This window comes from Carlito syrichta, unplaced genomic scaffold, assembly GCF_000164805.1.
Source record: "Carlito syrichta isolate Samal-C Ts95f unplaced genomic scaffold, Tarsius_syrichta-2.0.1 Scaffold131022, whole genome shotgun sequence".
NCBI classification, from domain to species: domain Eukaryota; kingdom Metazoa; phylum Chordata; class Mammalia; order Primates; family Tarsiidae; genus Carlito; species Carlito syrichta.
Window position 1 is genome coordinate 13,317 of NW_007075118.1, and position 17,112 is coordinate 30,428.

Sequence of the window (17,112 nt, forward strand, 5' to 3'; positions counted from 1 at the left end):
CTCAGGCAATCCACTCACCTCAGCCTCCCAAAGGCGCGGGATACAGGCTGAGCCATCGTGCATTTCTTAAGCTGCTAAGTCACACCGCTGGATGCCGCGCAGAGCCACGGCCACCCCGGCTGGCACACAGCATAGCTCAGCCACGGTTATCAGCAGCCACTCTACTTCAGGCCTACTTGATCAGTGACATCAGTGACATGAGGAAGGCCCAGTGCTTAGCTAACCCTCCCGTAGCCTGTCCCTCACCTGCTTTGGTGTTGACACCCCTTGAACACTTATGCAGTCAGCTCTCTTAGTCATTGTTTGGCCGAGCTGTAAATAGCCATTTATAACTATTTATAGCACAATGAGCTAATGTCGCCTTTTCAGAAAAACAAAGTGCAATCCTAAACTACCTTGGTAAAAGATGAAGAGAACAGTTACCCTATTTGCAAACAGGGATAACTCTCCCCTTCTGCACTCCCCACTGCAGGCAGGTCTCTGGCAAGACAACTGAGAAATGATGAGGCATTTCCCAGATGAGACACAGATAAATAATCTAGAGCCATTAAGAGCGGGGGCCTAAGAGAACAAAGTTCTACCTCGCCACACACGATGGCCAATGCCTGTAATCCCAACGTTCTGGGAGGCCAGTGCGGTAGGACTGCTTGAACCCAGGAGTTCAAGACTAGCCCAGGCAGCATAGCAAGATCTGTCTATACAAAAAATTTTAAAAAGAGCCAGGTATGGTGGCATGCACCTATAGTCCCAGACACTTGAGATGTGGAAGCAGAAACAACCGCCTGAGCCCAGAAAGTCGGGCCTTCCTGAGCCATGATCCTGACACTGCACTCCAGCCTGGGCAACAGAGATTCCGATTCCAAAACAAAAAAACTCAAATTGTAGGTATCAAATCTGACTTTCAAGTGAATGGGACTCCATTACAATGAAGATTACTATTTTTTTTTTTTGGAGTTGGAGTCTCACTCTGTCGCCCAGACTGGAGTGCAGTGGCCACTACCGGCCACCGCAGCCTCTCCTGCTGGGCTCCGGCGATCCTTCCGCCTCAGCCTTCCGAGTAGCCGGAACTACAGGCATGCGCTACCACGCCCAGCTGATTTTTTGATTTATTGTAGAGATGAGGTCTCGCTGCCCAGGCGGGTCTCGAACCCGCGGGCTCAGGCAGTCCACTCACCTCAGCCTCCCAAAGGCGCGGGATTACAGGCTGAGCCACCGAGCACGGCTTGAAGATTACTATTAAAACAATGGGGACCCCTACAGGAATCAGGCCAGTACAGTCTGCTTCTTCTTCCTGTTATTTGTAATTCCGTGGGCACTAAAGTACTGCATTTTCAGGGATGAAAAACTACTTGGGGTACAGCAAGTCCAAGCATATTTAAAGTGGCCCAAGCAAGGGCATTGATATTACTAAAAATTGTAGTTTACTTGTCACAGAACCTTAGCAGAGACAGTGAAAAGGAGATAAACACGAGCATTTTTTTATATCAACCATATCCAAAATTAGAAGCCTAAATGGATCTCTCTTTTAGGAATTTAGGAACTTCCGTCAGCCCAGGAAAGAAGGTTCATGAATGTCTCGATCCCTCAAATCTCCACTCAGATGTGCTCTTCTCGCCTCGAAACGCTGTCCTTCCTACTACCGAATGACACTTGTTGCATACAACCTATTCTTACAATCTGTACAGAGGCCAAGGTCAGTCAACCAATACACATTTTGTATTTTCTACGCATTAGGCACTGTTCTATACACAATGAGTCCTGCCCTCAAGGAACAGTCTAGAGGAGAGATAATTGATAAGCACACAAACCTAACAATAGCTCTCGATCAAAAGTTTAAAAATGATAGCATCGTGCATGTGTGTATGGTGGAGGCTGTGGTTTTAGTTTGGCTGGCCAAGAAAGGCCACTCTAAACTCAAACAAGCCTCCTCAGAGTGACCTTTCTTGACTGCTCTAGAAGAGAAACCTGGTGGCCACGCGAGGACTTTGGGAAGAACATTCCAAAGGGAAGGAAAGGCCAGTGCCAGAGCTCTCCAAACTGAAATGAGCTTCATGTGTGCACGGAATACAAAGGCGGCTTACATGGCTTAGTATGGTGAACAATGAGGAAAATAAAGGGAATAAGGAATAAAGGTCGGGGCGCAGATGCTGTAGGAAGCTGGAAGCCAAAGCAAGAAATTTAGATTTTGTTCCGTTTCGGAGGCAGGCACTGGAAGGTTTCAAGCCATGGACTACTGTTAAGACTCTCAAAGATCACAGTTGCTACTTCGTATGAATAGTTAAAGCACGGAACTGAATGAGAGTTACCCATGGAAAGAAACAGGTTTTTTTTTAAAAAAAAAAAAAAAGAAGATCCAGGATGGAGCTCTGGGCACTTGAATATCAGAGGCTTGATGGAATCAATAGCTCCAAAAGAGGTGACAGAGAAGGAACAGTTAGCAGAAGGGAAGCCAAGCAAGTGAGGCTGTGCTGAAGCTTAGAGGCAAAGGTGTCTCCAGCATCATGTTGATGTAGGTCAGAAAGATGAGGACAGGATGGCATGGGCAAGATGGAGCTCCCTAGCGGCCCCGAGAAGAGGGAAATGCCTTCTGTGGACTGGAGTTCTGACAAACCAACTGGAATACTTTGGCTCCGCTACCGGAAGTCTTTGCTAAGGTTAGTTTTAAATGTATTTAAGTGTATTTTCATTTATTTACAAAATATGAAATATATATATAAGGCCAGTTTCCCCAATACCTTTGCTCAGATGTGCTAAAAAAAAAAAGAATAAATAAATTTAAGTAAATGAAAAATTGCTTAAGAAATCTTCAAATATTTCAAGATAGCCTCTATTACACATCATAGTTATTCTCCAGTTGCTGCATTTGTTTCCAACACACTCATGTTCCTCTCCTATCTAGAGAATCAACCACTCACTGCCAAAACTGTAAGAGCATAAATGAGCTCCATGTGTAGCAGGTGACTTGACCTGCTACCTCAAAAACCAAAAGCTGCTTAGACTCCAACTCAAAAAAAAAATACAAAATAAAATAAAAATAAAAATAAATAATTGTAACAATGGTAGGCTGACTCAATGGCTTCCAATGTGATCCTCACCAAATAGCAACTGAAAAGAAGTGGTTATCAAACTACCACGAATAAAGATCACCATAGGTGCTTATAAATGGTGGTTCCAAGGCGTCCCCAGGTGGGTATCGGTTGCGAGGGCTGAGAAATCGTATTTTTAAAAAGAGCTACCTTGGTAAATCTGACAGTTCATAAATCATACTTTGTGAAACAATGATGCAGAGGTTTAGAACAGAATCACGCACACAGTAAGAAACCACTGGGAAAAATCATCTCTGCCAACCCCAGCGCCCCATGACTTAGCTCCTGCAGTCATGGAGTCATTTCAGTAACTGCCAAGCATCCCATGTGCCTAGTTAAATGCAGTTCACACATTTGCAAAATCCTGACATTTAATTCTTTTCATCCACTGTTTGTGTATGCATATGCTTATGTAAGGCGAGATTTTTAAAAAGCACATATCTGCACGGCAGCCTTATAAAACGAATTCCCGCTCCCTTGAATATGCATTCATAAACTTAGAAAATGCATCTAAATAGTGAAGTCAGACAACTACTCACCTGCATTTCTGCAACTCAAATGTTTAAAAGAACGTGGAGAGCTGATGCCAAAAGACCTATTCCCACAACAGAACTTGCACTGTATGTGTTTTTGAATGAATATAAATAAATCCTCATTTATCATTTTCTGCTGAGTTAACACCTATATACAGCTAGAAATTGCATTTCCAATGGAGTTCCCATTCAGCATTGCATAAGAATAGCTTCCTGATTGTTTGGAAAACCCTTTAATGTTTTCTCTAACACTTATCCTAGGGCTGGGTAGGGAATTTCAAGAAAAAAGGAAATAAGACAAGTGATCAGTTTTAAGTGAGAGAACAGGTTATCCACAGGCGAGTACACAGGGTTGAGAAGGAAGGACAGTCATGACATAAAATTGTTTGAAAAAAGAAATGAAATCAAGAATTAAAAATAGAATTACATTTTCTACTTGGCAATACACAAACAACACTAAGTGCACTTCATAAATTTTACTATTGCTGCTCTAAGTGATATGACCATAAATCACATTAGCGGTGTCCTTGGCACTTTTGAAAAGCAGAAAGGAGCAAGCATGTCAGTTAGCTTAAACCGCTCTGTTATCTCCGAAGAGAGTGGAAGGGAAATGATCGCCAGCGTTTCCTGGGTTTAGAAACCCAGTTCTGGCTCCTCGGCCCCCATGCCGGGCCTCTACCTCTCGCTTCGGCACAACACAGAGTGTGAGCTGCCGGCCATCTCCAGAAAGACATTCCTGGTTGCCTTCTCGCTGCTTTTTACCTGGTGTGTGAGGGGAGACGGTCGCTTGCCCCTTTTCTCGTCGCGGACAGGAAAGAGAGACTTGAGGAGCTTTGGCATCTGGGGCACGAGGGACTTGACTGGATTCAAGTAGGAGGCTGCCAGGCTACTGAGCCCTGCCAATATTGCAAGGAAAAAGACGGAACAAAAACAATTATGCAGACATCTTCTTTCCTGTAAATGTGTTAAACATCACTTGTAAGCAAATCTAACAGTATAAATCAAAGGTATCCCTCAAACGTAATATTAGAAAAACATAGCACTATTGCAGTTACCCTCAAACACAGTCATGTCTCCTTTCCAATTACATAGCAGTAACTGGGGGGACTACCAGAGCATTCTAACGTACAGTGTTCCTCTCAGTACCAGAAGGGTAAGCCACCCCCGTCTCTGCCACTACTTGGTACAAGTAATCACTTCTGCCCTAGGATAAAATGGGACCTCATCTTGAGCCACGTCGCCAGTGACACACATGTACAGCCCTCTGGTTAGACTTTAAGCTCTCTGAAATCAGGGACTATGTCTTTTTTTTTTTTTTTTTTTTTTTTTTTTTTGAGAAAGCAGGATTTATTGAGAGGACAGAAAGGCTCCCACAGTGGCAGCGGGCCCAAAGGGGTTGCCCCTGCTATGTCTTATTCAATCTAATGTTTCATAACTACTTACTGAAGGAAGATGATGAAACGGACCTTCTGAGAAAAGAGTAGTGGTGTTTGAGTTCTTTGTTACAAGACAAGAACAGATAACCCTGAGCTACTTATGTTCTTACCTGCTGTTAATTACCAACGGCTGGGATCAGAGGTGCAGAAAATATTAATATACTATTTTCCTCCCACTAATTTATAGTAAAATCTAATCTAAGTCATAAGTGATAAAACCCCTCATCCACATCGCACTTTTAGAAGAACAAGGAAGTCTTTTTGAGGAGTATGTATTCTGCCTCAGCAGAGGGGCATAACTGCCCCAGGCCTCTCCTCCACACTAACCCTGGAAGGACTCCAACCTCACTGGCAACACAGATGGTTAAATGGACCGAGATAGTTGTAAGGCCTCAACATTTCACATAAAGTAGTAGAATATTAACTCTAAGTAGACTATGAAAAATCGAGACATGTATATTATAATCATGAAAGCAACCACTAAGAAGAGAAAAAGCAAAGAGCTGGTTAGAACGCCAAGAAATACAACTGAGTTTAGAAAAGTCAGATAACTTACAAGAAGGTAAAACCAGGTAGAAACAGGAAGGGAGATAAAAAGAAAACAGAGTAAGTGTAAGATGAATAAACAGCCAGAAAAATAGTCTCACAGATAAGGAAAAAAAATATCACAAATGATCTAGAGTTCAATATCAAGTTAAACTATTATTTGAGAGTAAGGATGATTCCTAATAAGAATCTAGCCAATAATCAACCAAAGGCTGTACATACCACAAAACAAGAGAATATCAGACATTATGTCTCTACCCTCCCCAACACGCGCACACACACAACCCTCAAATTTGTCCGAAGCTGATCAAGGCTCCAGCTCTAACTACCAGTTTATAGGAAATACAGGGCATAGAGAATCAAGTTTTTAAGAATCTCATGACAATGCAATCAGAAAAAAACAAGAACCTGGTTTCTTCAAGATAATGCATGAGAGTGAAATATCCCTCAGCAATAAAAAGTAAATTACGGCCAGGCGCAGGGGCTCAAGCCCGTAATCCCAGCACTTTGGGAAGCCGAGGCGAGAGGATTGCCTGAGCCCATGGATTTGAGACCAGCCTGGGCAACTTGGCAAGACCAAGTCTCTACAATAAATCAAAAAATTAACCAGGGATGGTGACACACGCCAGTAGTTCCAGCTACTTGGAAGGCTGAGGAGGAAGGATTACCTGAGCACAGCAGGTTGAGGTTGTGGTGGCCGTGAGCGTACCACTGTACTCCAACCTGGGCAACAGAGTGAGACTCCAACTCAAAAAAAAAAAAATTACTAATGCAAGCAGCAACACTGAAGACATTAATACATACAGTGAGCAAAAGAGCCAGACACAAAGACTATATATTATATGGCTCCATTTATATGAAATTACAGAAGTAATCTACAGAAATAGAAATCATAACACTGGATGACCATGGGGTGTGGAAATTAACCGGAGTCATGCAAATATTCTACATCTGGGATGTAAATTGCATGGGTGTATATAAACACATTTGGCAAAACTTATTAAATATGACTCACAGTCAACAAAAAAGGAGTCAATAAAAATAAGACCATGAGATGGTCCAGATGCTGGGTTTAGCAGACAAACACTTGAAGTCAGCTTTTAAAAACAATTCCAAGGATGCAAGAAAAAGATGGTCGTAACAAATGCACAGATAGGCAGTATCAGCAGAGAACTTAAAATCCTAAAAGAAGTGGCAAGAGGAAATTCTAGAATCAGAAAAGAACAATAACTGAAATGAAAAATTCCCTGGATGTGCTGAACACAACACTAGAAACAGTACAAATGGTTCAACTAGAATAAATAAGATTGAAAGGTTGAAAAGGATAGAGTTTCTGTGACTGGTCGGGAAATATTAAGCACTCTAACCTGTGTGTCGTTAGATTCTCAGGAAAAACAGAATGCCTTTCTCTCTTGTGGGGGAAAATGTTTTAATGAATAATGGCTAAACATTTCCCAAATTTGTTGAAAAACACCAACTTACGGATTCAAGAACATTGGTGAAATCCAAGCAAGATAAACACTAAGAAAACTTAAGCAAATCATAGTACAACTGCTAAAAACAAAGATAAAGAGAAAATTTTGAGAGCAGATAAACCAAACAACGGCATAACACATGGAAGAGGAAGTGACAAATGATGGCTGAATTCTCAGCAGGAAAGAAGCATGTGGGAGACAAAGAAACATCTTTGAAGCGCTAAAAGAAAAAACCCATCAACCCAGAATAGAATTCTCTATCTAGTGAAAATATCTTTAAAAAACAAACAAGTAAACAGTGAAATAAAGATATTTCTCAAAAGAGGAGACCATTTTTTTTCAGGAGTGCTGCACTATTAAAAAAAATACTAGGCCGGGCTTGGTGGCTCAGCCTGTAATCCCAGCGCTTTAGGAGGCCGAGGTGAGTGGATTGCCTGAGCCCACAGGTTCGAGACCTGCCCAGGCAACTTGGTGAGACCTCATCTCTACAATAAATCAAAAATTAGCCGGGCGTGGTAGCGTGCACCTGTAGTTCCAGCTACTTGGAAGGCTGAGGCGGAAGGATCACTGGAGTCCAGCAGGTAGAGGCTGTGGTGGCTGGGAGCATGCCACTGCACTCCAGTCTGGGTGATGAAGTGAGACTCCAACTCAAAAAAAAAAAAAAAATACTAAACAATATTCTTCCGGGCTAAAGACAAATGAAATCAGACAAAAATAAGATCTTCAGAAAGGACTGGATGGTGCAAGAAATAATAAATAAGAGGAATAACAAAAGATTATCCTCTTTTTCTGTATTCTTTTAGTTTTCTTAAAGACAAACTACTGTTTTAAAGCAAAAAAGCCGGGCTCGGTGGCTCAACCTGTAATCCCGCACCTTTGGGAAGCTGAGGTGAGAGGATTGCCAGAGCCCGCAGGTTCGAGACCCGCCTGGGCAGCGAGACCTCATCTCTACAATAAATCAAAACATCAGCCGGGCGTGGTAGTGCATGCCTGTAATTCCGGCTATTCGGAAGGCTGAGGTGGAAGGATCGCCGGAGCCCAGCAGGTTGAGGCTGCGGTGGCTGGGAGCGGCCAATGCACTCCAGTCTGGGCGACAGAGTGAGACTCCAACTAAAAAAATAAAAAATAAAATTATATATATATATAAAACTTATGAAAATAGACTCATCTGGATTCAGAACTAGATCTACGGAAAAAAAATTAAAATTAAAAAGAGATCCATAAGGAAATATAAAAATCTCAATAACCCTCTATTAAAGAAACTGAAGTCATAATTTAAAATCTCACCAAGAAACTTCAAAGCCCAGAGAGTGTCACTGGGGAATTCTGTCAAACATTTAAGAAAGAAGTAATCCAATCTTACATAACCTCTTCCAGAAAAAAGATGAGGAAATACATTTCCTAAGTCATTTTATGAGGCCAATGTTACCTTGATAACAAAGCATAACAAAGATGTGAGAAAATTTAAAAACTACAGATATTCATTATAGACCACGTACACTAAAATCCTGAACAAAATATGAACAAAGACCATCAAGCAATATAAAGGATAATACGCCATGATCAAGTGGCATTTGTCAGAGGAATGCAAGATAAATTCAACATGCCAAAATCAATGTTACTCAACATGTTAAGACAGGAAAGGAAAAAATTCAGATGGACATTAACTAGTAGAACAGGGGTTACCTAGCAGGAAATCCTGACTTATACTTTCAGGAGGATGCTCAAATATCCTGCTAGTGACTGACAAGTGAAAAGATGACTTACCTGGATCCGGAGAATGGTTACTCTGGGGACAAACAGAGAGGGAAGGGGGCACTGGAGCCATTCCTCTGGAAACTGTTGTTTGGGATACATCCTGCTGACTTTCCCACCGGCCCTAGTAAGAATCAATTAAAAAAATTTGGAGATAGTCAAGAAAAAGTCATTACATATCCCTAAAGCTTTATTCCCTTTACAGGACAGGATAAGTTTGATTACATAAGCATTTCTTATACTTGTCATCCAGCTTATTGTATCAATTTCCCTAATAATAGTAACACCCCCTGTCTGGACAGCCCCTCCACTTGACAATTTACAATCTCCCAATAAGTCCATCCTAACAGTCTTCCTACCACAGACATCATGTTGCCGCCCCACAAAATATGGTTACACTCCTGCAATTCTCCCTTAAGTTCTACTTCCGAGGCCATTTCTGCTCTTCTGCTGCAAGACACCCTCTTCACTTAGCTTCTCAACTGAAACCCAGGAGCAGCTCTGTTGTTGGAAGTTGTCTCTTCTCCCCACTCCTAGAGTGTATGTTTCCATCCATTCACACATAGTTCATATACGTAAAAATTCTCGAACAGTGTATTACCAAGCCTCTCACTTTAAATAGATACTAACGATAAATGACAGTTGAATCCAAGTCAAATCACCACGAGTTCTCAATTATGGAAGTCTCTGAATTAGTAAATGTCATGACACTCTCAACTTATTTTGTAAATTCCCATTAAAGAGATTTCATCAGCTGATGGATTAAAAGACCATTCTAAAACTCATGGTGAGCCATAAAAATGGTGATATCATCAAAGCACTTTGAACATCAGTCCTATCTAGTAAAGAAATAAACCCCAACCAAATGTTACTCATAGAAAAATTGGTCAGAGATGAGACGCGTATCTTTTAAATGCTCTAAGTTCCCTTTGAGCCCCTGATAATCGCGCTGACTTCCTTTCACTAGAGCTTAATAACTGTATATAGTACGAGCTTAAGCTAGCATTCCGCAGATGACTGACTCTGACGATTAACTCCAGTCTTCTTTACTAACTGCCTGGAAGCAGGATGGGGACAGAGAGCTCTCCACCACTCTTGAAGATGGATTGAGGTGGAAAGGCCTCTTAGGTTTCGGATATGTATTGGCAACCTATCTGCTTTTAGCAGCAACCTAAGCACCGATCATAAAAATCAATAAGCCCTAAGTAATCTGGAGCCTGTTTACCTCAGAGATTGCCACTTTTTCCCAGGAACTCTATCGGCACTTGGTCTCATTTTTAAAAATGGTATGATGCTCAGCATTCATTAGGAAGCAAGGAAAGCAAAGCAGGCAGGATAACATGGTCAGGGAGACCATAAACTCTGAAATACTTCACTGGAGGCACACTGGCGTTACTATGCATCACACACTGATTTACATACTTTAATGTTTTGCTAATGATTTTTACATTTAAATTTAATTATCTGTCTGGGAAGGTGCAGTTTTGTGTACCCTGGGATATCACAAGGAGGTGATTGAACACGAAGGTCAATAATCTTTGGAGCTTCCTAGAGGAAGAAAAGCCTCATGCTTTGTTCATAGTGTCAAGTTCAAACAAGGTTGTTCTGAAGACAACTTTCTTAATTTGAGAATACATTTACTTCCATATTTTAGATTTTCTTGTTTGGCAGCTGACACAGTTGCATTCTGTCCCTCAGGAAAACTAAGTAGCTGATTTGGAGTCAGTTCCTGGGCTGTTTGACGTAGACCAGCAGTGACAAATCATGGAGGTGTCACCTTTTTCCTAAGGCACAGGCGGGGCTCTGCTAGCTTCACGGACAGTTCTTCCCAGCTGGCACTCCCACACGCAATGTCACTACCAGATGAGAACAGAAGCCATAACTCTGTCTCACACACTCAAATATTCCAGGCGAGAACCTCTGAAAGGATGCACACAGTGTTTACATCCCACCTCCGCCGTACTGCCAGTCCCGAGCTCACAGGAAACAGAGACCCAGCTCACACCCATCCCCCTCCCCCAATAGGCACCTTAGCCTTGAGGAACCTCACCCTTGCTCCTGCTCCCAGGTCCCACTGCCCAGAGATGAAGCTCTCACATCACCCTGGGATAGAATGGGCTCTGCTTCAGAGGAAACCACAAACTGGGGTGATAAACTGGGTTCAGCACTCTTCCCTTCTCCAGCCCTCACCACAGACCTCTGGGAAACACTCCACTGAAATCGCTCGCTGGACTCATTTCTCCTGTCCTACACTCCCATTCTCTTGGCAGAGATGAAACCTGTGGTTCAGGGTCTGGCTATACACACTGTCCCCCAGGGACAAGGCAACGGCTATCTTTCCAATCAATTCTAGAGTTCGCCTGTCTTTACTGAAATGTTGGGGGAGTCAAAAACACTGAAGCAACTCAGTTCAAGATACTTCAGAGGAAGGTAAGCTCAGATCTGTGAATAAAAAAAAAAAAACTTCGCAAAACATTGGGACTTTGGGCTCCTGTAATAGCTCAGGTCTAAAAGTGAAAGGGTATAATTGTTTTACATCTACCAGTGAGCTACACCCCACCACCCAAAATCTAGTAAGATAAATCTCTGATCTGTTTCTAAGATTCTGCAAGTTTATAAACTTCAGAATCAGCCATGAGGAGGAGGGAGAGAGAGAAGGCCCTGGCTGGGTTTTAAGTCCCTAAACAAGCACCATCATTATTAGGGGGCATTATTCCCAGCAGGAGGAGTTCAAGGAAAGAAAGTGCTATTCCATACTGCATTACTTGTAGCTAGCATCATGCTTGGGGCAGAGCAGAATGGCAAGTTTCACAGGAACCCTCAGGTGAGAACTGACTCAGTCCCTGGGGGTGCCTGCAGTTTTCCTGTTCCTGCTCCTCTGTCAGATGCAAATTCTTCAGGTTTTCTGTGAAGGGGTCTGCTTTTATCAGGAAAGAGACAAAGAATAAATTAAGAGAAGTGCCCATGACATTTCGGGTCAGAGACAGCTTAGATTGTGACCGGGGGAGGAGTGGCTCAGGTTTGCAGCACCTTTACCAGGGTTGTGCTAAATGATCACAGTTTTCAGGAAGGTGACATAGACAAACCACACAACAGTCCTGTTAACTGGGTATTTGCTCAAGCTACTAATTTTAACTTCATCAAGAACACCGGGAAGACCCACTGAGCCAAATTCCATTGTCAAAAAACACTCAGAGTGCCTTTGCCATGTTTTGTTCCACTCACCCTCATGTATGCTTTCAAGACCCCAAAATGACAAACATACTACCTTACTAACTTATTAAAAAGATGTCTTCTAAAATGACTTTAGAAATGACAATGTTTTTGATGATAGCGTTCCTTGCACTGCATAGCCAATTTTGAGGTGGAAAAACCAGTAACGTGCTGAAATTAATCCTGCACCTAAATATCAATTGGTTGGCAGATGGTTATAAAAAACCTACAAAGTAGCCAGGCGGGGTGGCTCAGCCTGTCATCCCAGCACTTTGGGAGGCCGAGGCGAATGGATTGCCTGAGCCTGTGGGTTCAAGACCAGCCTGGGCAACTTGGCGAGACCTTGTCTCTACAACAAATAAAAAATTAGCGAGGCATGGTAACGCGTGTCTGTAATTCTAGCGTCTTGGAAGGCTGAGGCAGAAGGATTGTGGGAGCCCAGCAGGTCGACTCAGCACCACCTTGGGCAACGAAGTGAGACTCTGACTAAAAAAAAAAACAAAACCTACAAAGTTTTCATTACAGCTACAGAAAATATTCTTATAGTAGTGATTAAACATCCAATAACAGCAAATAGCAATCACTTCAATTAGGAATCATATTTTACATTTTTAATTGAAAGACTTACCCTAAGAGTAATTTCTTTCAGGCCCTGGACTGAATTTAAAATTTGGAATAGTTCATCAAAATCAAATTTTTTAAGATTAATTAATTCACCAATTCAACCTTAGTGGAGCTCAGTAAAATAATCCCAATTTTAATATGTAGGAAGCATCAACAAACAAGGGGGCTGGGCTTGGTGTCACAGCCTGTAATTCCAGTACTTTGGGAGGCTGAGGCAAGTGGATTGCCTGAGCCCAAGGGTTCGAGTCCAGCCCCGGCACCTTGGTGAGACCTCATCTCTACAATAAATAAATACAAATTAGTAGGGTGTGGTAGCGCATGCCTGTAGTTCCAACTACTTGAAAGGCTGAAGCAGAAGGATCGCGGGAGACCAGTAGGTCGACACTGGGGTGGCCGTGAGTGTGCCACTGTACTCCAGCCTGGGTGACAGTGAGACTCTAACTCAAATAAAATAAAATAAAATAAAATAAGGGAATGAAAAACAGGGCTGGCCTAAATCCAAGTGTTATTAGGCCAAACTGTAAGTTTGTTTTTAGAAACTCACCCCTTCTTCTCACCTCCTAACACTCTTCAACTCTTGCCTCCCTGTCACCTTCTCTATGTCACTCTTGCACCCAACTGAGGACTCTTTGCCACAATTTACCTGTAAACTAAGAGGGTGAGGGAGACTAAAACCGCCCGGTGGCCTCTCCCTGCTTCCAAACATGATTCAGCTCATCCGATTTGAATGCTCCCGGGTGTTGGGATACGATGTGGGAGACACAGCACATCAAACCCGCAACCTATAGTTCTGAATTGTAATCAGCATCAGAGTTAGACACGTGTATCAACAGAACAAATAGAGACCCCAGAAAGAGGCCACGCACATCTGCAAGGAAAAGTTAACAAATGTAATTATAATTTTCAGTGATTTCAAAATATATTTTCTAGCGTTTTCAGCAATGCAAGGTCCAGGTTAAAATTAGATTTCTGACTCAACTCTTCTGTACATTTGATACTTTCATGCAAAGAAAGCAAGATGGTCCTATTGAGCAAAATTCTAGTGTCAAAAAACACACCCAGAGTACTTTTGCTATGTTTTTGCTCCATCTACCCTCACTCGTACTTCCAAGTCCCAAATACTTGTTTTTATATATATTTACTATGAATTAACTCCAATTCCTCACATTTCAGAACCTTCTACATTCAGTAAGATACCTTAATTCCTGGTCTTTTTTGACAGATAAATAATTCTACAGTCTTGGCCTCAGGTAATAAGAAATATTGCAAGGAATCATATATCCTGACCACTAGGGTTATTTTTACAAAAGGGGAGAGGTTAGTACAGTGTTGAATTTAGTTATCTTCTAACAGCTATATTTAAAAATGCATTTGTATGCTAAGGGTAGAAGCGTGCATGGTAAGTTTCAGGTAGTGGGATGGTGCTTGTATCCCACTCATTAAGAAAACCTAATGAGTTAATTACCTCTCCCTGGAGCTCTGAAAACTGGGAATGCAGGAAGTTCCCAAAAGAAAAACACAAAACAAAACATGCGTCTCTGCAATTTCTGGAAAAACAGTTTCTTCAGCGTCACTCCTTTAGGGTTCTGCACACACAGTGTTAAGGATAAAACCACTGGAGACCTCCTCAAGCCACTCTCCATAGAATACACTTCTGGCAACTTACAGCCAGAGAATACAGTTTGTAACTTTTAAATAGGTCATCTGTTCACATGGTCTAAACACCAAATAATATGAAAAGGCATTGGGGGACACCTCCTCCTGCCTCGACCCCCGGCTCACCTCCACATCCCTCTACCCCTCCTGCCCCAGGCAGGTCACACAAACGGGATTTGTCTCTGGGCGTCTTCGTGACTCCTCATGTATGTGCAAACAAATACACACACGGCCACACAAACATCTCTGTTGTCCCCCTCCTGTAACAGTAGCTTACCACTGTGTCCTTCCTTTCGAATCACTACAGGTAACCTAGTGGTCTTCTCATACTAGTACCTGGAGGGGCTCCTCGTCATTTTCACAGCTGCCTGGGGTCCCACTTATTTACTTACGTGTCTGTATTGATGTACGTGTGTATGTGTATGTATGTACATATAAAATGTATTTAGCCAGAACATACTGACATTTAGTTTGCTTCCAGTCTTCTGTCGTTATAAACAATGCTGCACTGAACACGCGTGTACATATGTCATTTCACTCATGCTCAAGCATTGCGGTGTTAAGGGGTTTAAACAGGATTTTGACCATTTGTGCGGCAATTAAATGCCACCCACTCCTGAGGAGCACTGTTTTGGGTGGCATTCATAACACATTTTAAGGCAATGACATACAGTATTTACAGATGTTTTTCAGCCAAGCATCATGGCTTGAGACTGCACTTCCGGCTACCCGGGAGGCTGAGGAAGGAGGATGACTTGAGTCCAAGTGTTGGAGGCTACAGTGAGCCATGGTGGTACCACTGCACTCCAGTCTTGTGACAGAGTGAGATTTTTCTCTAAATAAATACACACATAAAGATGTTTTTCTCTGTTTCATTGAAAAAGCCACAGGGAGATAACTTTTTGTTCCTTGCTACTAGGGGGACGCTTCTTTTCTTGCTAGTGAGAAAATACAATTTTAAAAATAATTGTTTTCCTACTGATTTTTCGAGATGCTCTACTTTGGATAAGACTACCACAGGGTCCTTCAAGAGAAAATGGGGGAGCTATTCTGCACCCCCACACAAGGGAGCCTGGAATCAACCTGCCTTCAGCTAGTCTTTTTCTCCTCTGTCACCTGAATTTCCTTATCTGTTAGACAGGGCCCTCTGTCATACTCCGTCATAGAACATTTTTCCTTTTCCTTGCCCAGTGTTGAAAAGCAACAATTCTCTAATCCTGAAATGTGGACATTCATTCATTTAACCTGCTGATCTGACACAAGGCGATGCCCATGGTGCCAGCAGCTGGCTGATGCCCAGTATCACTTGTGCCCATGGGTGCTAAGAGCTCAAAAGAAGATGAGATGATATTTCCACAGCTGAACTGGAAGTGAAGTTAGGATTGACAAACCGGCACCTTCTGTCTTTCCTGAACACTTCATTGTTTCTCAGAGGATGGGACCCACCAAGGTTAGGGAGGGCGAGAGAGGCCAAATTTTGAGGAGGACCAGAAATGGCCGCCCTCCTCTGCGGGGTATGTGGCCTTGAAAGTGACATGACCACAGTCAAGATTCACACTGAAATAGAGTGGAGGGATCTCCATCCTTATCCCTGTGATGGCACCGTGTCATGGGCAAAATCCGAGCAGGCAGAAGTCAGACTTTCTTTATCTTCCTTAAGTTACTTGGGGACCCCACGGAATCAAGAACCAAAAAAGGCTAGGTGCTGGCACAGTCACAATAATGTGTGACGCTACAGTGACCTGCCTGATATAATATGTCCTGCCGACTCCTCAGTCTGACCCACAGCCCTCCCCAGAAACCACCTTGGACAGGTCCAGTAAACCCTCCGGGGTCACACCCAAAGTGGGCTCTTCATTGTTACCTCGCACGCTGTCTCTGAGAGCCTGGAAGGAGGCCTTCCTGAAACGCCCTCTCCTGCCTTCCAGGATGTGCTGTCCCAGCTTCCTTCCTCCTTGGCTTTCACGCTTTTGCTCTGGTAACTGTACACATGTGTACTGGACACAGTTTCCTAAGGCAGGTCACACACCAACGCCAAGGAAGAGTGGCTCGGCGGGACCACCCTCAGCTGCTGTGGCCCTGGCGTCACCCTCTCAAAGCTCCCGCCGGGATCTGACCCTCGCGGCTCCCACCGACCCCTCGGGCTCCTAAACCTGCTTCTGCCCCGCTTCAACTCGGACACCCGAGTCCCTCCAAATTAGAACTAGTCATTTCTTCCCCAGCCTGTGCTCCTCAGTTCATCTGTCAGGGAGTCACACTGTCACCCAAAACCCGGATGTCACCCGAGTGTCCTCCCTCCCAACCTCATTCCTGGTGTCTGCAGGATTCTAGGGACTCTCTCTCGAAGCTACTTGTGTCTCTCAGGTCCTCTCTTTGCCCGCTGAGACTTTTCTCCCCTACCTGGCCTCTCCACCCCAACTCAAAACAAATTTTCCACACTTTTGCATTGACAACTGCATACATGTGTACTAAATGCAGTTTCCTAATGTAAGGTTACACACCACAGCCAGAAACAAGAGGGGGGCTCAGCCAGATGATTAAAACACACATTCCAGCTCCACTGGGACCAGTCCCTGCCCCATTTTCAAGTCCCTCTGCAGCTTCCCAAACTTCCTGTTACTCCTTGGGACATTCAAAAGGGCTCTTCCCCCTGGGTTTCACTCACACAGTCCTCTACTTGACTCCCAGTGCGTGGACTGTTGGAGAAGGACACAGCCAGCCTCTGTCCCGCTGATGCTGCTGCCCACGGTGCAGAGCAGCCTCGGCCTTCCCCTTCAGGGAGAAGTTG

At 43.3% G+C, this 17,112-nt stretch overlaps 1 protein-coding gene across 1 annotated transcript in view; it reads right to left on the minus strand.

The window, feature by feature from the left end:
- The window catches only part of KIF13B (kinesin family member 13B), a gene marked incomplete at its 5' end in the record, with an annotated part of 65,322 nt that overhangs the window by 9,363 nt on the left and 38,847 nt on the right, over window positions 1-17,112 (minus strand). The window contains 2 exons of the mRNA XM_008049262.1: window positions 4,382-4,515; window positions 8,844-8,955. Coding sequence (XP_008047453.1) covers window positions 4,382-4,515; window positions 8,844-8,955 — 246 coding nt within the window. The remainder of the gene's footprint in view (window positions 1-4,381; window positions 4,516-8,843; window positions 8,956-17,112) is intronic.